The 22,916-nt window shown below is 56.9% G+C and overlaps 1 protein-coding gene across 13 annotated transcripts in view; it reads right to left on the bottom strand.

The window, feature by feature from the left end:
* The window catches only part of EXD3 (exonuclease 3'-5' domain containing 3), a 294,208-nt gene that overhangs the window by 16,341 nt on the left and 254,951 nt on the right, over positions 1-22,916 (bottom strand). The window contains exon 21 of one of the 13 annotated variants that reach the window (XM_064677285.1): positions 12,460-15,843. The exons of 11 other annotated variants lie outside the window; for them this stretch is intronic. In XM_064677285.1, the coding sequence (XP_064533355.1) occupies positions 15,802-15,843 (42 nt within the window). In that variant the 3' untranslated portion in view covers positions 12,460-15,801. Of the gene's footprint in view, positions 1-12,459; positions 15,878-22,916 lie in introns of those variants that run through there. One more of the 13 variants, XM_064677287.1, reaches the window with a different exon arrangement.

Below are 22,916 nucleotides of genomic sequence, written 5' to 3'. Positions count from 1 at the left end.
ACAGCCGGATACTGCTCTGGGACAGGCTCCCAGCGCTCACAGCAAGTTAAATAATGAAGCCAAACCAGTAATAACTGCCTCATAACAAGGTTACACAGCATCCCTGAAGCCTTGGCTTTAGGGTGAGCTCTGTGCCAGGAGCTGCCGGGGCCAGGGTGTGAGCTGTCTCTTCCCACCCTCTTGACTGTGGTGCCTCTGCTCCTCCAGCCCTATGCCAGCACCTTCCTGCCTTATAAATGTGCTTTATATCTAACCCTGGGGTGAGAGTTAACCCCTCCTGAGCGTGCAAAGCTGTGCTGTGCTGCTCCAGGGCACACATCTCCTGCTCCAGCCTGCTCCTGAGCCATCCCAAGGGAGCCTGTGTCACAGCAGGAGAAGGGTTAACTGGCCCAGCTCCCTACAATGCAGCTCATTGCTGCTCCTCTTTATCAAGCTATTTTGTTTTATCCAGCTGGAGGTGAGAGCTCAGCTCTTGGACAGAGGATGCTGGAGGCTGATGAACCTGAGGGCTGGAGAAAACAACCCAACCCAAGCTCTGGCATCATCCAGCACCGGAAACAGAGTGAAGGGCCACATCCTGCCAGCTCATATTCAAAAGAGTCTCACCCCAAAACTAAAACATAGGTGGAATTCTGGCTACCAAGCTACCCCAGACCTTCAGGAGCATCACATTTTGGCACCAGAAATGGAAAAGGTCATGGAAATACACTTTCTGCCTGTGAGAGTCAGAGTCCTGGAAACTGCAAAGGGATGAAGCTTTTCTCCCTGCAGAGGAGCCCACACTCAGGTCATTAACAGCCAAGCACTGCTCTTCCTCACTCAGGTGCTCGCCGGCTGTGCTGTAAGCTGGGTTCCTGCCTGACCCTGGTTCCACAAATCCCCAGTGTCCCCAGCACAGCACATGAAGCCTCAGCTCCGCTGCTGCACCTTCTCCCAGTTGTGCTGGGGTCTCCGTCCTCGGCTCCTGGGACTGAACAAGCTTTAGGAAATTGTCTTTATTCCATATTAAACCAACGGCTACCCTTATTCCCACTCCTTCTGACTTTCCCTGGCAGCTGAGATCCTGGGACCAGCTGTGTAATGTATGTTAGGGGTTTCTCCCCCTGCCCCATGCTCAGCCCTCAGACCTGTGCTTGGCTGGAATCTGTGCCCTCAGCTCTCTGCTTTTCCCCAGAATAGTCTTCAGTCCTGTACAAGTGGCTGAGGCCGCCCTTGGCCAGGTGGCTGCCTGCCTCTGCTCCTCCATGGCCATCTGGTCCCCAGGCATCCTGCTGCCCCCTCCTCTGCCTTCTGTGGGAAGCCCTGTGGATGCCCTGGGCTTGTGCCCTGGGCCAGTGCAGCAGCCCAAGGGGATGTGGGGATACGGGCAGAGGCAGAACTGGGGAAGCTGGGTTCATGTTTCAGCTTCTATTTTTATCTGGGAACCCAAGTCTGCCCCGGGCTGCTATGCAGGGGCCCCCGGGGGACCACTGCCTTCCCCAGCTGGAGCCAGATACCATCCGAGCACTACCTGCCCTTCCCTGTCAGCATGCCAGACCTCCGGGTAGAGGACAGCATCACTTGAGGCACCGGGACATCCTGCCTGGCTCATAGTGTGGTGTGGCAGGAGGGAAGGAGCTGGGAGCAGCTCTGCAGACCAGGCTCCCCTCGCCTCCAGCTGCTTAGGAGCTGGGAACACACACATATCACAGTTAATCCTTGGAGCCGCAGAATAGCCCTCTCACATTGTCACCAGGCCACCACCCAGGTCAGCTGCCAGGCGCTGGGGTCCCTTCTCAAGCCTGGCCTTAAATCTGTGCCAGGGGAGTAGGATGCTCTTCACCCTGCTGCTCCTGACCCACTGAGCGCTCTGCAGGAGCCAGTGCTGAGGATGTGGGGCTGCACCAGAGACTGCCCTTACTGATATGAAAGCTGGCTCCCCGGCGAGGGGACATGGTTTTGGAGCCTGCTCCATCGTCCTGGACAATGACAGCGAGCAAGAGGGCACAGCCGGCAGGAGGTGAATCCCCCTCTCCGGCAGGCAGCGCCTGCTGCTTTAACTGGGGCGAGAACAGGAGGGGCAGAAAACGGGAATATTAAAAAAAAAAAAAAGCGTGAGAAAGGAAATCTGAGCGAGGCCTGGAGCAATCTACCCAATCCAGCGGAAACAATGGCCCAGGAAGAAAAACCAGTTCCTACACATAAGGTAGAATAAGCTGGGAACGCTGGAGGAGGGGCGGGAGGCTCCCGCTCCCAGCGCAGAACAAGCCGGGCATTATGCGGCTGCGCTGCCCGGGGCACGGTGCTCCTTCCCGGGGGTGGGGGACCCCTAATCCTGGTGTGCTGAGCCGGGCTGGCACCCACCCCCAGGGAGGAACAGCCAGGACCAGCAGCTCACTCCCGCTCTGGGGCTGGTAGGGCTCAGTACCCAGGCGGGGCTGGGCTGGGTTTAGCACCAGAACTGGGCTCAGCTCCCTGGTTTAACTCAGCTGGGCTCAGCACCCAGGCTGGGCTCAGCAACTGGTCTGAGATTAGACCTGAAAATGAGATTAGACTCCAGGCTGGGATTAATCCACACTTTGAGATTAGCTACCAGGCTGGGTTCACCCCAATGTGGGCTCACCCTCAGGCTGGGCTCACTTCCAGGCAGGGTTTACTCCCAGAATGGGCTCATCTCTAAGCTAAGCTCACCCCCGGGATGGGTTGATCCCAAATTGAGCTCAGCCTCAGGATGAGAGGATCCGCAGGCTGAGCTCACCCCCAAAATGGGATCATCTCCAGGCTGAGCTTACCCTCCGAATGGGCTCATCCTTAGGCTGGGCCTATCCCCAGACAGGGCTCACCCACAGGCAGAGCTCACCCCCAAAGGGCTGCAGAGCTGGGCTGAACTGCCAGCGGGGCTCCCCTGGGCTGGTGGGAGGCAGGTCCCAGACAGGTGCCCATCAGGGAAGTGGCATTGCTGCTGCCAGCTTGGCCAGCTCCTCACCCCCCGAGCTCCCACTGTGGGTTGCTCATTGTCCCTCTGGGCAGCACCTCCTGGCAGGCAAACCCTTGGCTTTGGAATGGGGAAAGTCCAGATGGATAAACCAGTTACATCATGGTTCAGTGGCTTGTCCCCTGCCCTGGCCACAGACATGTGTTCTGGATCCATCCCCTTGGCTGTGTAGCAACAGTTGGGATGTGCCAGGGGGTTGCACTCCCCACAGCTGAGAGGACCAGAGAGTTTCATTTTGAAGCAGAATCTTAAACACTGCTAAAATCAAACCCACCACCATGAGCTGCTGGGACTTCCCTGTGCCTGAGGATTTGAATTCCCTCCAGCCCTGTCTCTGCAGATGAGCCTGACTGCGCCCAGAGCTGCTCCCACAGGGTCCCCACTCTGGGGACAAGCCCCAGCCTCCTGGAGGGCTGAGTGGGATCCATCCCCGCAGTACCCGCTGTGCAGGAGCAGTCAGGGCTCCCTGCCAGCCTGACCCAACCTGCCATGAGCCAAACAGTTCACAGTGCCCTACAAATCCCTCCCTGCTCACCCTGGCAGGGCTGGGGCAGCTGCCTGGTGAGGAGGCAGCCACCTGCCTGCACTGGGACCTGCCCTGGCTCAGGGGGGAGCCAGAGAAGGAGGGCAAAGCTGTTTCCTGCACATTTTTCTGCTTTGACACACTCTTGAGGCTTCATCTGGGGTGTTGGCTCTGAGCCTGCACCCACAGGGCCCCACATCACCCAAATACCTGGCAGGGCGCAGCACAGGTTGACTGTGTGGGGCAGGCAAGGGGATGTCTCGCTGTGCTTTGGAGGGTGCCCTGCAGGGTGGCTGCTCCTCTCACTGGGCAGCACCATCCACCTCCAGTCTGGCCACCCCACTCTGACCAGACCCACTCCTATCACCTCCAGCCTGGTCATCCCACTTCAACATGTATTCACCACCAAGCCCTTCCCTGCCCTCTCCTTCCTGTTCTGCCTTTCTGCCTTGAGAGGTATTTCTAGCCAGATGTTTTTCCTCCATCACTTTTGGCACAACCCTTGTCAGAGCTCATCACAGCAACCCCGCAAAGAAGCCACTTCTCTCTTCGGCCCCTTCCGAGTCCTGAAGTCACCCTTCACAACCTTCTTCTCTTGAACTTAGAATGATCCATCCAGACCTTTTAAACCATTCTCCCCCCCCCCCCCCACCTCAGCCAAAGGGTTTGCACCAACTGTTTTACTTCTGGGGAGAGGTTGAGCTGGCAGCAGCCTTCCAGCAGCCCTGTAAGGGCAATGCCAAACCTATGCCCTTTACTTCTGCTCAGCCCTACATCAAACACCACCATGAGCAGGGACAGCCCACAAGCAAACCCATTTGCGTCACTCACAGTGGCAGTGACGAGACAAGGAGCAGCATCTCGGTGGAGATCCCTCAGCTCCAGGCTGTCCCATCACAAGACAGTCCAAAACTCCCATTCCAGCCCTGCAGGTGCAGCCCTGCAGGGCTCAGGCAGCAGTAAATCCACCTGCACGTGGAGGGACAATGGCTGTAAGCAGAGGGGATGTTTTGCAGCACAGATGGGGATAGTGCTGGGGACAGTGGGGAACAAACCTCCTGCAGGGCTCCTGCTGCCCCAGGAGTTTCCATCCTGCCCCTCTGCTCTGTGTGGTGTGTGACACTCCTGGACGTGTTTGACACCAGATTGTGCACCCAGGACCCTGACCCCACTGAGGTGGTGATGGTTCCCAGCAGGCTGCTGTGGGCAGGTTGCTCAGAGAGGCTGTGGCTGCCCCATCCTTGGAAGTGTTCCAGGACAGGCTGGACAGGGCTTGGAGCAACATAGGATAGTGGAAGGTATCCCTGCCCATGGCAGGGGGGTGGAATGAGATGAGCTTTAAGGTCCCTTCCAACCCAAACCATCTTCTGATTTTATGATCCTGCTGCAGCACCCCACAGCCTCCAGGCAGACTGGCTGTGCCACTGGTGCTGGAGGAGGTGTTTGGCTCCCCAGCCCAACCTTCACTGCTGAGGCCATAGGTTGTGGCCAGATAGTGTCCCCAGAACATGGGCCACTGATTTATCCCGGCCTCAAGCAGTGTCTGCCACCGATTCTCAGCTTGGGGTGGTCCCCATGAATGTGGGGCTGCTCCAAAAGCTGTCACTGCCTGGGCACAAAGAGGGGAGTGAGGGAGCCAGGCGGGAAGGGCAGATCCCACTCTGATAGGTTAGGAAAGGGCTGCAGAACCCTATCCTTGGCCAAGGGGGGCTCTGGGAACAAGCTGGGGCTCAGAAGGTACCATGGACCGTGCCATCCTGGCACTGGCCACTAGCCCTGATGGGGACATCCCTGAGCCAAGGACTCCTGTGGCCCTGGGGTTGTGGGCAGGGGGGCTGCTCACAGGCTGCCCAAGGGCAGGTGAGGAGGAGGAGGAGCACTCAGCAGGTGTGGGCAGCCCCTGCCTGCCAGCCTCGCACCGTGGTGGGTTTCTTTGCCCAGTGTCTCACTCAAGTGTGCCAGGAGCCAGCAGCCATCCCTCTGTGCCACAGTCTGGACCTGCTGGATTCACTTCTCCCCAGGACCCTTGATGTCCCATGTGCCTTTCCCACTGCACTGTCCCCTGGGTCTCTCCTGGCAGTTTTTCATTGTCGCTCACTGGCAAGAAGAAATGTGCAGCTGCTCCTCACTCCTGACGGGAGAAGCCACTGCCAGTGCCGAGTAAGCCTGATCATGTCCTGGCTGGCAGCCCTGCAGCTTCCAAAGCCCCTCCAAATGCAGACTCCAGCCTCTCCAAACCCATGTTCAGCCCCCAGGATGCTGGGGAGAGTGCTGGGGCCACAGCCCAAAAGTGTCAGATCTTTCCCTCACACGAGCAGAGCTGACACATGTCCCAGAGCGGTGGGTGCTCTTGCAGGTTCAGCACACATCATGGACATCTCCAGCCCATGCAGGCCCCCAGCCTGGAGTTGGGCACTGCCCCTCTGGAGAAGCTATGGCTCAGCCTCACTGTCCCTCACTGTGGCATTAGGGCTGCTCTCTGTCATCCTTGCAGACCCCCAGCACTTCTTTCCTTGGTTCCAGCCCCAACAGGGCTCAGGGGGCTGGGGAAGCTGCCTGGGAAATGGAGCAGGAATGGAGGGCAGCATTCCAAGCACAGAAGGCCCCACAGGGACCACCAACTCCTTTGAGAACAGCCATCTGCACCTCAGCCTGAGGGAAAACACCAGCTCTTCTAGAACTTCTCCAAAAAGCTCCCCCCAACAGTCTCAGAAAGAAGCCACATGAGCTGCAACCTGGGACTCACAAGAGGAAAGTCCCAGGAGCGGTGTGGGGGAAGAGCTGCTGTGCCTGAGAACAACAAACCCCAGGAGACCTCGGGCACCTACTCCCCACGTTCCCAGACTGAGAGCTCCCAGATATGCTAACGTGAGCCCAGCGTGTCGGTGACATGTGGGGTCACCGCGGTGTGACAGCGGGACCCAACACCTCCACGGCTCCTCACCCCAGCAAGGGGGATGGGGAGTGATCTAGAGCATCACATGCTTGTGTCAACACACAAAAAGCTAAAAAGGGGCAATAATGTACAAATGTGGCATTTTTTTAGGTTCCTGCTGGATCCAAGGGAGTTGCTCTCTACTGTTTCAGTGCCCAACTGCAGGAGGCAAAGCTGGGTTAGATGACAGGAAAAGGGATCTGACCCCACAACACATGGGTTTGCCCTTTTGCTGATGGGCAGGACGTGGGCAGGTGAGTGAAGCCAAAACTGTAATTTCACCCTGCAGAAAAAACACCTGTGAGTGGAAAATGCTGATGGGCAATTTGTGGAGGTGAAGTCGGGAGAGAAAGGTGTGTGCTCCATTCCTTGCATTCCTCCCCAGCTTCCTTGGGGCGGAAGCTGTGTTCCCCAGGGCCCACTAGGTGCCCAGGGGGTGATCGACAGGGTGATCCAGAACTGCCACTTCGCTGCCACCACCAGCTGGGCAGGGCAAGGCTGAGCATATTCCTTTCCCTTCCTTTCCCTTCCTTTCCCTTCCTTTCCTTTCCTTTCCTTTCCTTTCCTTTCCTTTCCTTTCCCTTCCCTTCCCTTCCCTTCCCTTCCCTTCCCTTCCCTTCCCTTCCCTTCCCTTCCCTTCCCTTCCTTCCCTTCCCTTCCCTTCCCTTCCCTTCCCTTCCCTTCCCTTCCCTTCCCTTCCCTTCCCTTCCCTTCCCTTCCCTTCCCTTCCCTTCCCTTCCCTTCCCTTCCCTTCCCTTCCCTTCCCTTCCCTTCCCAAACCTTCCCTTCCCTTCCCAAACCTTCCCTTCCCAAACCTTCCCAAACCTTCCCTTCCCTTCCCTTCCCAAACCTTCCCTTCCCAAACCTTCCCAAACCTTCCCTTCCCTTCCCTTCCCAAACCTTCCCTTCCCTTCCCTTCCCTTCCCTTCCCTTCCCTTCCCTTCCCTTCCCTTCCCTTCCCTTCCCTTCCCTTCCCTTCCCTTCCCTTCCCTTCCCTTCCCTTCCCTTCCCTTCCCTTCCCTTCCCTTCCCTTCCCTTCCCTTCCCTTCCCTTCCCTTCCCTTCCCTTCCCTTCCCTTCCCTTCCCAAACCTTCCCTTCCCAAACCTTCCCTTCCCAAACCTTCCCTTCCCAAACCTTCCCTTCCCTTCCCAAACCTTCCCTTCCCAAACCTTCCCAAACCTTCCTAAACCTTCCCTTCCCTTCCCAAACCTAACCTTCCCAAACCTAACCTTCCCAAACCTAACCTTCCCAAACCTTCCCTTCCCAAACCTTCCCTTCCCTTCCCAAACCTTCCCTTCCCAAACCTTCCCTTCCCAAACCTTCCCTTCCCAAACCTTCCCTTCCCAAACCTTCCCAAACCTTCCTAAACCTTCCCAAACCTTCCTAAACCTTCCCAAACCTTCCCTTCCCTTCCCAAACCTTCCCTTCCCTTCCCAAACCTTCCCAAACCTTCCCTTCCCAAACCTTCCCTTCCCAAACCTTATCTTCCCTTCCCAAACCTTCCCTTCCCAAACCTCCCCAAACCTCCCCTTCCCTCCCCTCCCCTCCCCTCCCCTCCCCAACCTTCCCTTCCCTTCCCTTCCCTTCCCTTCCCTTCCCTTCCCTTCCCTTCCCTTCCCTTCCCTTCCCTTCCCTTCCCTTCCCTTCCCTTCCCTTCCCTTCCCTTCCCTTCCCTTCCCTTCCCTTCCCTTCCCTTCCCTTCCCTTCCCTTCCCAAACCTTCCCAAACCTTCCCAAACCTTCCCAAACCTTCCCAAACCTTCCCAAACCTTCCCAAACCTTCCCTTCCCAAACCTTCCCTTCCCAAACCTTATCTTCCCTTCCCAAACCTTATCTTCCCTTCCCAAACCTTCCCTCCCCTCCCCTTCCCTCCCCTCCCCTCCCCTTCCCTCCCCTCCCCTCCCCTCCCCTCCCCTCCCCTCCCCTCCCCTCCCCTCCCCTCCCTTCCCTTCCCTTCCCTTCCCTTCCCTTCCCTTCCCTTCCCTTCCCTTCCCTTCCCTTCCCTTCCCTTCCCTTCCCTTCCCTTCCCTTCCCTTCCCTTCCCTTCCCTTCCCTTCCCTTCCCTTCCCTTCCCTTCCCAAGCCTTCCCTTCCCAAACCTTCCCAAACCTTCCCAAACCTTCCCAAACCTTCCCTTCCCAAACCTTCCCTTCCCAAACCTTATCTTCCCTTCCCAAACCTTATCTTCCCTTCCCACACCTTCCCTTCCCACACCTTCCCTTCCCACACCTTCCCTTCCCACACCTTCCCTTCCCACACCTTCCCTTCCCACACCTTCCCTTCCCACACCTTCCCTTCCCACACCTTCCCTTCCCACACCTTCCCTTCCCACACCTTCCCTTCCCACACCTTCCCTTCCCTTCCCTTCCCTTCCCTTCCCTTCCCTTCCCTTCCCTTCCCTTCCCTTCCCTTCCCTTCCCTTCCCTTCCCTTCCCTTCCCTTCCCTTCCCTTCCCTTCCCTTCCCTTCCCTTCCCTTCCCAAACCTTCCCTTCCCAAACCTTCCCTTCCCAAACCTTCCCTTCCCAAACCTTCCCTTCCCAAACCTTCCCTTCCCAAACCTTCCCAAACCTTCCCAAACCTTCCCTTCCCTTCCCTTCCCAAACCTTCCCTTCCCTTCCCTTCCCTTCCCTTCCCTTCCCTTCCCTTCCCTTCCCTTCCCTTCCCTTCCCTTCCCTTCCCTTCCCTTCCCTTCCCTTCCCTTCCCTTCCCTTCCCTTCCCTTCCCTTCCCTTCCCTTCCCTTCCCTTCCCTTCCCTTCCCTTCCCTTCCCTTCCCTTCCCTTCCCTTCCCTTCCCTTCCCTTCCCTTCCCAAACCTTCCCTTCCCAAACCTTCCCTTCCCAAACCTTCCCTTCCCAAACCTTCCCTTCCCAAACCTTCCCTTCCCAAACCTTCCCTTCCCAAACCTTCCCTTCCCAAACCTTCCCTTCCCTTCCCAAACCTTCCCTTCCCTTCCCAAACCTTCCCTTCCCTTCCCTTCCCAAACCTTCCCTTCCCTTCCCTTCCCTTCCCAAACCTCCCCTTCCCTTCCCACACCTTCCCTTCCCAAACCTTCCCAAACCTTCCCTTCCCTTCCCAAACCTTCCCAAACCTTCCCAAACCTCCCCTTCCCTTCCCAAACCTCCCCTTCCCTTCCCAAACCTTCCCTTCCCTTCCCAAACCGTCCCAAACCTTCCGTTCCCAAACCTTCTCTGCCCTGCCCTGCCCTGCCCAAACCCTCCTTTCCGTTCCCTTCCCAAACCTTCCCAGTGAGGGGACAGAGGAAGGGTACTGAGGTCTGAATCCTGCTGGGATCTGAGAAATGAAATCTTTGATCTATGTGGGCAGTACTTTCAGAAGCACTTGGTGAGGGACCCTCACAGGCAACACTGTGTCCCCGGGTACCATCCCACTGAACCCCGATGTCCTGCGATGCTCATGGTTGTCACATTGCATCCCTATAGCCGCACCAGAACACGGCACCTTGGGCTCACCCAAATATCCACGCACAGCTGGAGGGATGTCCTCTCCTCCAGACACCTCACACTGTCCTCTTTCCTACAGCCTCAACCTGAGGTGCAGAGCAGAAGCCCCAGCGTGGCTGTGTGCTCCGTCCTCGCGGCGTCCTGGCTCCCTCCCGGGCACCGCGCGAGGGCACCGCGCCAGCAGCTAATGGGGAAGTTCAGGGTCGGGGCGAGCCGTGGGGAGAGGCACATAAAGGGCTCTTTGTGCCGCAGGTCTCCCCCGGCTCCGCGCGTACGGGCGCGTGGCTCAACAACAAAATGCAGTCCAGAAATATGACGAGACATCTTTTTCCCAGGCTGCTGTTAAACTCTAATTAAACATTTCAGCACACTCAAGCGAGGGAATGTCTGCTTCTCAGACCCGGGTCATCTCAGCTGGAAAACATCCCCTCTGGTGTGAATGGGCTGGCGCAGGTTGACCCAGAAGGATGCTCCTTGGCCATAGGGATAATGTGAACCCACACCCCAGAGTGGACAACCTACTCCTATCCACCCCCTCCACGCCAGCAAGGGTCCACTGCTGCCCCCCTCTCCTGAGAAGGGGTTCAGGCTGGAGCAGCTGGAGAAGGGGCCCTGCAAACAGGTCCACCCCAGGCAGTACCACTGCTGGCACTTCTGCCACTCCCCACCATGGGAGCTGGGGGCAGCAGCCCAGGGCACACAGCCTGCAGGGGCAGGAGGCAGTGTCTGTTCCTGCATCAGCCCAGTGTGAAGGAAAGCCAGGGAACAGCTGCTTCATGAGCCCCAAATCCAGGCTTTCTAACCTAGAAATTGCCCACTGATGGAGAGAGACCATGACTCTGCCTTGCCCATGTGTATGTGCAGCACTTTAGGAAAGGTTAGTTTCCCTCCAGCAAGTTGTATAAGGGTTTGATGTTGTGCCTCACAGAGCCGTAGAGCACCGTGTCTTCAAACTTGGTGGGTTTTGGACCTCAGAGTTCCTATTTCACTAAAGCAGATTCTGCCCAAAATTTATGACTCTTACAGCCTGGGGCTGCTGGTTGCTCCCCCCCACGCCTGGACCACAGTTTGGCAGTGCCAGGGCCTCACCACCCTCACAGAAGAATTCCTTCCCAATACCCCATCTAACCCTGCCCTCTGGTAGTGGGAAGTCATTCCCCCTTGTACTGTCACTTGACAGGCCCTTGTCCAAAGTCTGTCTCCAGCTCTCTTGGAGTCCTTTTAGGCACTGGAAAGGGCTCTAAGGTTTCTCCAGAGCCTTTTCTTCTCCAGGCTGAACACCCCAAGCTTTCCCAGCCTGTCTCCATAGCAAAGGTGCTCCAGCCTCCATGGACTCCTCTGGACTTGCTCCAGCAGCTCCATGTCCTTATGTTGGGGACCTCAGAGCTGGAGGCAGCTCTGCAGGTGGGGTCTCACCTGGGAGAAGCAGAGGGGCAGAATCCCCCCCTCACCTGCTGACCCCACACTGTGGGATGAGCCCAGGACACGGGGGGGGGGGGGTTCTGGGATGCCAGCGCACGTGGCCAGAGCATGTGTTGAGCTTCTCATCCACCCACACCCCCAAGTCCTTCTCCCCTGGGCTGCTCTCAATCCCTTCTCAATCCAGCCTGTATTTGTGCTTGGGGTTGCCCCAAACCAGGTGCAGGACTTTACCTTTGTTTCCCTCTGGGTTTTGTGGGGCAGAGGACAGCCCAGCCCTGTGAGTAGCCTGGAGCCTGGCCCTGCTCCCCCGAGAGGGGTTTGCTGCATGCTGGGCAGCCTGTGGGACTGTGCCCCACTGGAGAGGACAGGGAGGCACTGCCACTGGCTTCCTCTCACAGTGGGAACCAGAGCACACACCCTTCAAGTGATGCTGTCAGAAAATCTAGTGAGACTGGAATTGTCATCCTGCTACTTTGAAGAATGAAAGAGAAAGAAAAGAGCATGGAAGAGCTGAGCAATGAAGCCAGGTGCTGCTGGGAGCAGGGAGGCCTGTAAGACAGCAGACTGGGGTACAATGGCTTGGAGATCCCCTCTCAGATCACCTGGATGCCCAGGATAGGTCTGATGACACCGAGCTGGCACAGCCCTGCGAGCCCTGCAGGAGCCATCCCTCCACATTTTTGGCCATTATTTGCAGTAATTCCCCAGCACCTTGCTTTTAGCAGGCACAAACCATACTCCCAAAAAATTCCACCCCTGATGCTCTGGTGTCTGACTTAGTCTTGTGGAGGGGACATAGTGGCCCTGAGCTGCTGCTTTGCAGCCTTCCTTGTCCCACCTGAGCATGGCCCAGCAGGAGCCACACATCAAGGACAGGAGGTGCTGGGGACTGGGAAGCTGCTGGTTTCCCACAGGCAACCTCAGTGTCAGAACCAGATCACCTAGGAAAGGGTTACCTAAAAAATGTGCCATTTCTGAGATCAGTAAGTAGTGGGAAGTGGAGTGACAGGCAAGCAATGACACCTATAATTTGGCATCCCATGGGGTGGAATTTGGCAGAACAGGTCTCTCCTGCTCTGAGGACATTCCAGCTCTTGCATGGGCAGTCTAAATTGAACTCCCTCAATACATACAGAACCCATGGATTTAATCCAGCTCCCCCCCCGCCAGTTAGACAAACAGCAGCAGCTCCTGGGGGAGGCTTCATCCAGCCTCCAGCCACTGCCAGCACCAAAGCTCCTGCCAACTGTGCAGGCAATCACCCTGTGACCCCTCCCCTTGGTGTCGGGGCTGCCCTTGCTGGATGCTGTGACCCCTAAGAAAACAGCAACACCAGCCTATATGTGACCCCCCAGCCCGGGATGGCATGTGGCTGTAGATGCCTGGCAGCCCTGGAGGGGTCACAGCCACCTGCAGGTGGCACGAACTCACAGGGTTTGTCCTCCTGCTTCACTGCAGTGGGATGGCGGGTCTGAGGCTGGATTTAGGAAGAAATCTTGACTTTTCTAGGAAAAGTAAGGCAGGCAGCAGGGCCCTTAAATCCTCCCCATGCAGCACCTGGGCTGTGGTTCACTGCCCAGGCTTCCACTGAGGATGCCCCAGGTGGCACCGTGAGTCCCAGTCCTGGCACAGACACGGCGAGGGAGGTGACAGCCACGGGGACGCAGACTGAGGGCACCCGCCATCCGGGGGGCTCATCCCCACAGCCCCACACACCCGCCCGGGGGCCCTGTCCCCACCAGGCACCGCGATCCGCAGCCTCCCCGCGGTGCCTGTAGCTAGGGACACTGTGACACCGTGAGCCAGCGACAGGGAGCCAGGTTCTGAATTATTGTCCGACTGTTTCCCAGGCTCTTCTGCCGGCTGCGGGGACGCGTGTGCCGATAGGATGGGATCGTGGTGCGAAAGGGAAGCGAGGACAAAGGCGTTGCACCGCGCTCCTCCTCCTTTTCCTCCTCCTCCTCCCTGCTCTTGGCAAGGCGGGGGGACTCTGGCTGGGAAGGGAAAAGGTTCCCAAGGCGAAGGTGTTAAATACCCTTCTCCCGTGCTGCTGTCACCTCGCAGTCTCCGGAGTGTGAGAATCAGACTCTATTATCCCCTCATTAGGAACTAACATACTGTACTAACCTTTTCACATGAAAGCTACGCTCTGTTCGTCAACAAAAGCCGACGCTTGGTTCCCAGGAGTGGGAAAAACCCAACCCCAGTGCACTTAGCGGGGGCTCCGGGGCCAGCCCTCCCCGCCGGCTCCCAGACCCCGCCAGTCCTGGGATGTGCGCTGGGGGTGGAAGGGGCTCTGTGAGTGGGGGGTCAGCCGGGCACGCAGTCCTGGTGGGGTGGAGCTGGAGAACCATCCCCGGGGCGAGGGGTCCTTCTTCCAGCCCCCGAGATGGTTGAGGTGGCCCTTGCCTGCCCCTCCTTGCAGAGGGGGGCATGGGGCTGTAGGTGGGGGTGAAAGGGGGACTCCCTCCCCTGGCGTTTATGCTGCAGGGAGCCTGTCTCCATGAAGGCACGCTGTCCTGGCTGTTCCCTGGACAGACAGACTGACTGTTCCCCAGGCTGACAGACCCTCACCAGCTCCCCCCCGGCTCCCCTTGAGCAGTTTGCAGGGCTCAGGCTGGTTCTTCCCTCACCACTGACCAAAGCAGGTTGAGATTTGCAACATCCGAAACTCCCACTCTCCTTCAGACTATTCTGAAAGGTGGGAAGCGAGACTGGGAAAACATCACAGGCCATGGAAAAGCCCATCTGCACAACAGCCAAGCCCCAGGTCAGCATCCAGAGCGGCCAGATGAGCACTGAGCACAGCAGCACAGACCTCCCTGGGAACATGGCAGCAGCAGGGGTAGGACATGCATCATCTGGGACCGTGACTCCCTGCCCCAGACATTGGCAGACATTGTCTCAGAAGAGGAACAGTTGGAGTAGCATCCTCTTCACTCAGGTTTTTTATTAAATGAGATCTGTCTGGGGCAGCAGCTTGAGCTTCTGCCCATCGCAGCTGCTTGACACTGAGATAAAGAAGGGGCCACAGGAGAGTTCTTGAAATGAAAAGTTTTCCTGGTTTCTTCACATTAACAATACCTGCTCTGCCCCATTATTGTTTGGAGACCCTTGGCAACTTGGGGGAGTGGGCTTGAGAGGTGCCCAAAGCCACATCAGGTGTCCCAAACCTGGGGACACATCCTTGCAAGACCCCACAGATTCCAGATTCACATGTTGCCTTGGAGCCTTAACCAGCTCCACGCTCCTAATGAGGAAAGCAGGTGGAAAGAGGGATGTGTGCCCAGTTTTTTCCTTTCTCCCTACTCCCTATTGCTTCCTTCCATGCCTGCCTCTACCTGCATTTGGCTCCGAAGGCAGCTCCCTCCCTGACCCCACAACCTGCCTGTCTCGAAGGGCTGGGAGACTTTGCCAGGACTCCCAACTAGCTGCTGGCCAACTCCCATGAATGGGGTGCCCATGTGCTCCCCCAGCTCCATCGGCAGGTCCCGTTGCAGAGAGGCAAGTGGGTTTCTCATGGCTCACGTGTTTATTGGCTCCTGGCCCCAGCCCACTCAGCTGTTTTGCACAGGCTGTCCCACTGCTGTGGATGCTGTAGAGGTGCCACTGGCTCTGCTCTGCAAAGTAATTGAATTAAACCTGGTGACTGGTTTTGGTGCTGCCTGGCTGCTCCTCTGTGGATGGGTGCAAGGTCCGGGGTGGCCGGGCTGCTCTTTTTGGAGGATCATTTCTCCTCTCGGTTGCTGCAGTCAGATTTGGGTCATCAGATTTGATCTAAACGTGTCAGAGGACTGGAATTCAGGAGGAAGCAAAGGTATGATAATGCAGGCTCTGTCCCAGTGCAATTCTGGGCTGATTTCAAAAACTCTTGGTTCACTCCTAGTGTCCTGGGAAACCCTGGGCAGGTTTAGTTCCCCACATGACACAGGTGCTGTGGTGCTTGAGAAGCGAGGGCAGAGCCTGCCCTGCACTCACAGATGTCCATGTGATGGAGATGAACACGTGGGTGAGCTGTCGCTGCCTGTGTGTGGTTCAGAAGCACCTTCGAGTCAGGAATCGAGACAAGGCCACAGGTGTGAAGCTTCGGACAAGGTGAGAAGCAATCCTTACCCACCATTTGGGGTGGATGAGGCAGGAGGAGGGAGAGCTGGTGCAGAGGGGAGGCACAGAGCTGAGTCGGGACCTTTGTCCCTCAGACCATTGTCCCCAGACTTCCCAATGCCAACTGAACCTCACAGGTCCTGAAAGGCTTGGTGTTTTCCAGGGAGGAGCAGGCAGAACACTGTCAGAGTTGTTGCAGCTGAGAGAGAGAAACTGGGAGGGTTTGTCCGGTGCCTTCATTCCAGCCCAGCTCCCTGGAGCAGCTCCCCAACCCCAGGTGCCCGGTGTGTGCAGGGTGAGAGGTGCACAGGGCGGTCCCCAGAGCGGGCGGCAGCCCCAGACCTGCTGGGAGAGCAGCCAGGAGACACAAACGGAGAGTGGTTTAGGTGGCTTCAGATTTTCTGCTTCCCCACCTGAGGTCTGCCTGAAACCAATCAAAGAGGTCCAGCCAAGCCGCCCTGAGGCAATGAAAATTAAATGCAAACACAACATTTTAAGCTGAAACAAGTGATTTCCACAATTTTTCAGGTCAGTCCATGCAGGGATGAGCACATTGCAGTCTGGGTCATGCAGAAGCCAAGCTGGAGACCTCTCTGGCTCCATCAGCATCCTCATCAACTCCCCGTGGGCCCTGAAGCCTTTCTGGTCCTCACCTGCCATATCAGGGGTCAATGCCCTGTTCCTCACTGCCCTTGCGGTAATAGCCAGTCAGGGACCCTGGTCACCAGAAGGTCCTGCAGCCTGGCAGAGCTCTGAGACACACAGGGCCAGGGCTGGAGGATAAAACTTTTTGAGCTCCGCTTGAGCTGCTGGGGTGAGCAGACTCGGGGTTAACCCTGGGAGAGAGCTGAAGGGAGCAGCTGGGTGGGATCTGTGCCTGCTCAGCCCCATTTCATTCATACCTGCAAGGTTGAGGCACTTCAAACAGCCCAGGCCCTTCTCGTATCCAAAAATGATACACAAAAATAAAAAATGGACCCCGGGGAGAAATTTTTTGGAGACGCAGCTTGACATTGGTCTTGGAGACTCAATCTCAAAGCCCAAGGCACATCAAAATCCAAACCTCCAAGTCCTAAAGAAAGTGTGAGTGCCCGTCTGCCAGAGCGCCAGCCTCTGCTGTCACTGCTCTGCAGGAGCCACTGGGGACACACCACTCCAGTGCAGGAGGTTACAGGGACCTCTGGAGCAGAACATCCTCAGCAGCTCAGGGAACACCTGCTTGGCTCAGGCTGACTTTGACTGCCCCTGGCATTCCTGCTCTCACAGCTTCCGTCTCAGGCAAAGGAGAGGTTATTAACTCACCATGATCAAATTATTAAAGGAGAGATTATTATCCCCTCTACACTCCTCCTTCAACAAACAGCCCCAGAGCCTCCCTCCCTCCATGCAACATCCTGACGGATGCTCAGTGGGTTCTGCCGCTGCTTCGGCATCTCGGTCTGGAACCGGGAGGGGACCCCGGCGCTGCGGGGTCCGGCTCTGCTCTGGCCCTGGGAAAGCCTGGCACTGGCTGCCGCTGTCCCGCTGCGCCGCAGAGATGAGAAGAAAAACAACTCTCGGGGCTTCCCCTCACCTCCGTCCTCGCTCGCCGCGGCCCCGCCGGCGCTTTCATCTCCCGGCCCAGCGGCTCTTTCATCTCCCGCCGAGGTGCGAACCAGGCCCCTCTCGCCGCCCCCCCCGCACCGCGCCGGCACCGCCTGAGCCCGAGGCTGCCGCGACCAAATGGCCCCTGCCCTTGGGAGAGGGATGGTGGGTGAGCTCCGGTCACCTCTACCACCTCTGCAGTCACCAGCAAACTGCTCAGCGCCCCCAAAATTTGGCTGCTTTCAGGTGCCTGCTCTCCCTCCCATCAGCTCAAACTCGGCTCACGTCTGTGAACTCGTGCCCACGCAGAGCCAGCCCGCCGGGCTGGGGCCACGTGTCCCGGCGGGCAGATGTCCCTGTGCCCTGGCATTCCTGACTGTGGGTGACAAGCTGGTTCCCAAAGGAACCATCCCAGCCGCCCTGCCCAGCCTCCAGCCCAGGAGAGAGGGAAGCTCACTGTCATACTGGCAAACAACCAGCATTTCATGGTCCAGCCACGGTTTATTTCTGGGTTCTGGTATAAAGGTGACCTGTGTCACCACACAGGTCAGGGTGTCAGGGCACGGGGGCACCTCTGTCGAAGGGCAGTGAGTCTTTGTAAAGCAGCAGGGAACAAAGTGCCTGATGGGTGTGAACTGCAGAGGGAGTACAGCTGGGTAATGGGAATAGCCAGGAGAGCAGGAGAACGAGAGAAATAGAAAAATAGAAAGAAAATTAAGAAGAAAAAGACAAATAGAAAGAAAATTAAGAAGAGAGAGAAAAAGAATAACAAGGGGAAAAAAGGAAAAGGAAAAGGAAAAGGAAAAGGAAAAGGAAAAGGAAAAGGAAAAGGAAAAGGAAAAGGAAAAGGAAAAGGAAAAGGAAAAGGAAAAGAAAGCAACAGGCTCATGTGAAGCATTCTAACTCTGGGACTCCTACAGGAGGCCTGGCCAAGCACTGCCCCACGGCAGTCATGTGCCACTGGTGTTGGCGGCACCTGGGGCAAGCTCTGCCCCAAGCTGTCACTGGGAAACACACACCCACAGATGGCATCCCAGTGGCATTCCCATGGGGAAGGGCCATGGCCTGGGCTGGGCTCCTGCCAGGCAGTGCCACTGCTGGGAGCAGCGATGGGGCCATCAGTGAGCACTCCCGGGACAGGCCATGTGGCGTCAGGACATGTCAGCATCGCCACGGCACAGAACTGCACCCAAACAGCCAGGAATTAACACTAAAGAGTTTTCACACCAGCAAACGGCTTTTCCTCAGAGAGCCAAAGGGATGAGCCGTGGGAATGGAGACACTCGTGGGCCAGGGGGCTCAGGACCAAAGGAGGGCTGAGGCGCAGAGTCACCACAGCTCCTGGCACACGGGGCTGTCCCCAGTGAGCGTCACAAGCTCAAACCCGCGGTGCGGGTGGGGTGCTGGGGTAAGGGGAGCCCTGGCAGGTCTGACCCAGTCCATGCCTGAGCAGTACCCACCTGTGCTGTCTGTGCTGGCTGATGTGTTCCACACAAGGATGGTTAGAAGGGCCGGGAGTTTGCCCCATGCACTCCATGAGTGCCAGTGAGGTAACCCACAGAGCTCCGGTGTTCCAGGCTGCTTTCTAGATGCTCAAATCATAGAACCACAGAATCACAGACTGGTTTGAGTTGGAAGGGAACTTTAAGATCATCCAGTTCCACCCCCTGCTATGGGCAGGGACACCTTCCACTATCCCAAGCCCTGTCCAACTTGCCCTTGAACAATTCCAGGGATGAGGCAATCACAGTTTCTCTGGGCAACCTCTGCCAGGGCCTCACCACCCTCACAGGGAAGAACTTCTTCCTAATATAAGGAAGCAATTAGCACCTGTCGTTAATTCTTTTCCATAACCGCAGCAACCCAAATTCCATCTAATGCTACAAAACAGCCATAAAGCTCAGCCCAGCAAAACTCGAGAGTCCATCTTAACACCCTTGATGTTCCCAGCCTGCCTCCCCTGCTGAACCCAAACATCCTGGTGACTTGCCTTTCTCACATTTATTATTTATCCTTCTAACTAATCCCATACAGATTGACCAAGGGGAATTTTCTCCCCTGGTACACATGTACCAGGGTTTACAGAGCTGTGGAGGGGCACAGGGGCTTAACATCCCACTGATGGAAAGGAGAGGTCTGATCCGCTGGTTTCCCAGGCAAAAGCCTTAAAGATTCCAGTCAGAGAAATGTGCTCTTTTGGGACAACTGGACAATTTCCCTTGGCCCTCTCCCAGCACTGGATAAAGGAATCAAACTGGCCACCATCAGCGCCTCCACAAGTGCCTTCTCCAGCCATCCCTGCCCTGCCACGGTGGCAGAGGGGAACCCAGGGGGCCAGAAGAGGATTGAAGGCTTGGAGGCACTGGTGGGGCACAGGGGGTTCAGGCTGGAGCCATTCAGTCATCCAGCACTGTTTGTTTTGCTCTGGAAATCTGGATCTTACCTATTTAAATAAATGGGCTGGAGCGTCAGGGCTGTTGTGGAGCACAGGAAACAGCTGTATTGGATTAGGCAGGGCCAAGGTGGGGACTCAGAGAGCTGGGAATAATAACAATGAGGATAAAATCCTCTCCTGCTGCAGGACTATTTATTTTCTATAGAAAATTCCAACAGCAGGCAGGGATTGGCTGAGTCCCTTCAGCAGGGGGGAGCCATGGTGGGAGAGGCTGGAGATAATGGTGGCCAGGCAGCTCCTCCAAGCACTCCAGAGGAACTCAGCCTGGCTGGGGGTGGGTGATGCTGCACCATGGGGGGGGGTTGTAGGCAAGTGGGTGGTACTGCTGGAGAATGCAGAAGATGATTTGAGTCAGGCACCCAAAGTGCAGTGGCTGGAAGAAGTAGCCTCACCCAGAGCACCATCCCCTTCCTGGTGCTGGGGAGTTGCCCCTCTGTGCCCATGGAATGTGCCACAGCCACATCCACCAGGACCACACTGCGACACCCAGGACTTGATTGTCTCAGGCTGTTCCCAGCTCCCTCCAATCCTGTGGGTCTCTGAACCCACAGGAGAGGAGGAGGAGTAACTGGGCAGGTGGGGTGAGGGACAGAGGAGCCTGGGCAACACAGTGGGCTTGTGCAAGAGTGATATGTCTGAAAGCATCCCATCTGCTTCGAGCAGGAGAGCATCTCTGTCCCATCCTCATCCTTACAGAATGCGTTGGGTTGGAAGTGGCCTTAAAGACCATTCAGTTCCCTTCCTCCTGCCACAGGCAGGGACTCCTTCCACTATCCGAGGTTGCTCCAAGCCCTGTCCAACCTGGCCTTGAACACTTCCAGGGCTTCCACAGCTTCCACTTTCCACAGCTTCTCTGGGAAACCTGTGCCAGGGCCTCCCCACTCTCACTGTAAAAGAACCTCTTCCTTATGTCTAATATTAATGTCTCCTCTTTTAATTTAAAACCATCACCCCTTGTCCTGTTGCAACAGGCCCTGCTAAAAAGACTCATCCTAGTCCTCATTCCCATTCCAATCCCAATCCTCAGTCTCATTCCCATTCCCATCCTCATCCTTGTTCCCACCTGTGCATGCTCCCAGGCTCACCAGGAGCACTGTGGCTTGCCAAGTGCTGACTCAGCAACAGGGTACAGGTGGGCAGCAGCACAGTGGGTCCCTGCCCTCAGACACACACAGGGCCAGGGAGGCACTTTGGGCAAGGCCCCAAAAATGCAGCCAGATGGTGACTTGTTTTTTCCATCCACCAGGAAGGACCCAGACCAGGTGAAAATCCAGCTTCTTGGAAGCTATTCCTGCTTTTTTCACAGCTCTTTCAAAAAACCCCTGGCTGCTGCCCAGCCCTAGCAGAGCCACACTGCCCCTGCAGCTTCTAGACTCCCAAGTGACCTCCATGAATATTTCCAGAGCTGCCTACACAGATTTCCCAGGCAGGGCAATGTGCATCCTCAGCAGCAAAGCAGCCACAGTCCCCCGTCCCCTTGAGCTGTCCCATTTCTCTGGGGTAATCTCAGCTCATAGAAGAGGCTTCTGTTTTCCTTTCCAGTGCGGCAGAATGCAGCCACAGGACCCTCTGGCAGCACATATTTGTCGCTCTCCCCCTTTGCCTCCCTGCTGGACACAAAGCCTGTTGGTGCACATCTATATACACTTGGATATGGCCGTTTATACCATTTGACTTTGGCTCGTTTGAGCTTTTGGGGCCAGCTCTGGAGTGTCCTTCATCCTGGTGATCCCTGCCAAGACCCTGGATGGAGCCTTCGGCAGCAAAATTGGGCTTCAGAGGAGGAGGGGAGGGCTGGGAGCAAGTCCCATCCTTGGTGCTCAGCTCCTTTTTTGAGCATAGAGGTGGAGGATGAACTGTGCTGAGCCCAGCCAGGACCAATGGGAGGGTTCAAGGTCACCTGCAGCTCCTCGCTGTCAGGTCACGGGGGGAGGAGGCAGAGGCGGGCTGGAGTGATTTTCCCAGCAGGCTCCCTCCCTGGCACGCCGCCTGTCCCCAGATGCTCTGCTGTGCTGCTCCAGCCCCGGCGCCAGATGCAAAGCAGCTGAGCCTCATTTGGCTGTCCCGGGCAGCCTCACTGCACAAGCCCACAGTGCTCATCGGGGAAATTCCCTGCCTGGCCTCTTCCCGAAAAGAGGCCAGAGCAGGAGCTGGACCAGGGGTGAGTCAGACCTGTCCCAGGCCCTTCTCCCACCTCTCTTGGGGTCTCCAGGAGGAGAGTAAAACCATCAGGATGAAGGATTCTCAACCCATTGGCAGGTGTGAGGTGCAGCGAGAGTGGATGCCACAGACAGCCCTGGGACTTGCAGGCTGGGCGGCCATCCTCTAAGCCAGCAGACATTTCCCAGCAGGAATTTTTTGGCGGGATCACCCCTCTCTCTGGGAAATTTCCCTGATAATGCCGGGGCTGCGATAAAGAAAAACACTCTCCACATTCCCACCCAGTTGTCTGCTGGAGGATCCATCCCACCTGGCTGTGGCTCTCGCAGCACTACCGGGATAGTTTGCACAGGGAAGGCAGAGCTCTGGCCCCACAGGCAACGCTCAGCTCCCTGGGACCCTGTGGGCATCCCTGCTGGCCTCGGCAGACACGGAGCACGGCTGGGACCACTGGCCCCGCTCTGGGCTGGCTGCTCGGGTTCCCACGTACCGCCTTGACGTCACCCCGAAAGCGCCGCGGTGAAAGGGGGGCCCTCGGGCACCGGACAATAGCGCTTTCCTTCCCCATCAACAGCAGCGAGAGACACGCTGGGCTGACACGGAACTGTGCACAACAAAAGCCAGTGTCCGAACAAATCTTCTCAGGCGCTGGGTCCCCCGGGTGACCCGGGGTTAGCCCGGACTTTTGCTCCCGCCCGGCCCTCCGGAGCAGGAATGTCCCTCCGTGCTGCGCCATGGCTGGTTCCCACGCTTCCAACCTGCTTTCCTATTTATCAGCAACCGGCCCCTAATCCCCTTTGTGAAGGCCCAATTCAAGCTCAGCATAATGTGGAGAAAAGGGAGGGGGTGGGTGGGAGATGAGGGAGGGGAAAACAGTCCCAGAGAATGAAAATCAGACCCCTTACCTTTTCCCCCCCACCCTGACGAAGATTCCCTAGGGACTCTTTAGACTGTCACCTCCCTGGGCAGTGCCAGGCTACAGCAGAGGACCAAGGCTGAGCCTGCTGGAAGGGGTTCCTGTGGAGGAGGGATGTGGTGGTGGTTAAGGATCACACACACTTAAAAAAATCCACTTGTGTCCCCTCACAGGTTACTTCGGCTTTGACACCCACTGCTCTTTCATGACTACATATTAGCAAATCTTTTTTCATAGAAACGGTGGTCAAGCCCTGGAACAGGCTGCCCAGGGCAGTGATAGAGTCATTACCCCTGGAAGTGCTCAAAAAACACGTGGATGTGGCACCTGGGAACATGGTTTAGTGGTGAACATGGTGGTGGTCTCAGTTGGACTTGATGAT

The sequence above is a fragment of the Pseudopipra pipra genome, chromosome 20 (assembly GCF_036250125.1).
Source record: "Pseudopipra pipra isolate bDixPip1 chromosome 20, bDixPip1.hap1, whole genome shotgun sequence".
NCBI lineage: Eukaryota > Metazoa > Chordata > Aves > Passeriformes > Pipridae > Pseudopipra > Pseudopipra pipra.
Note: the sequence above shows the minus strand (reverse complement) of the source record. Positions and strands in the feature narration are given on the sequence as shown.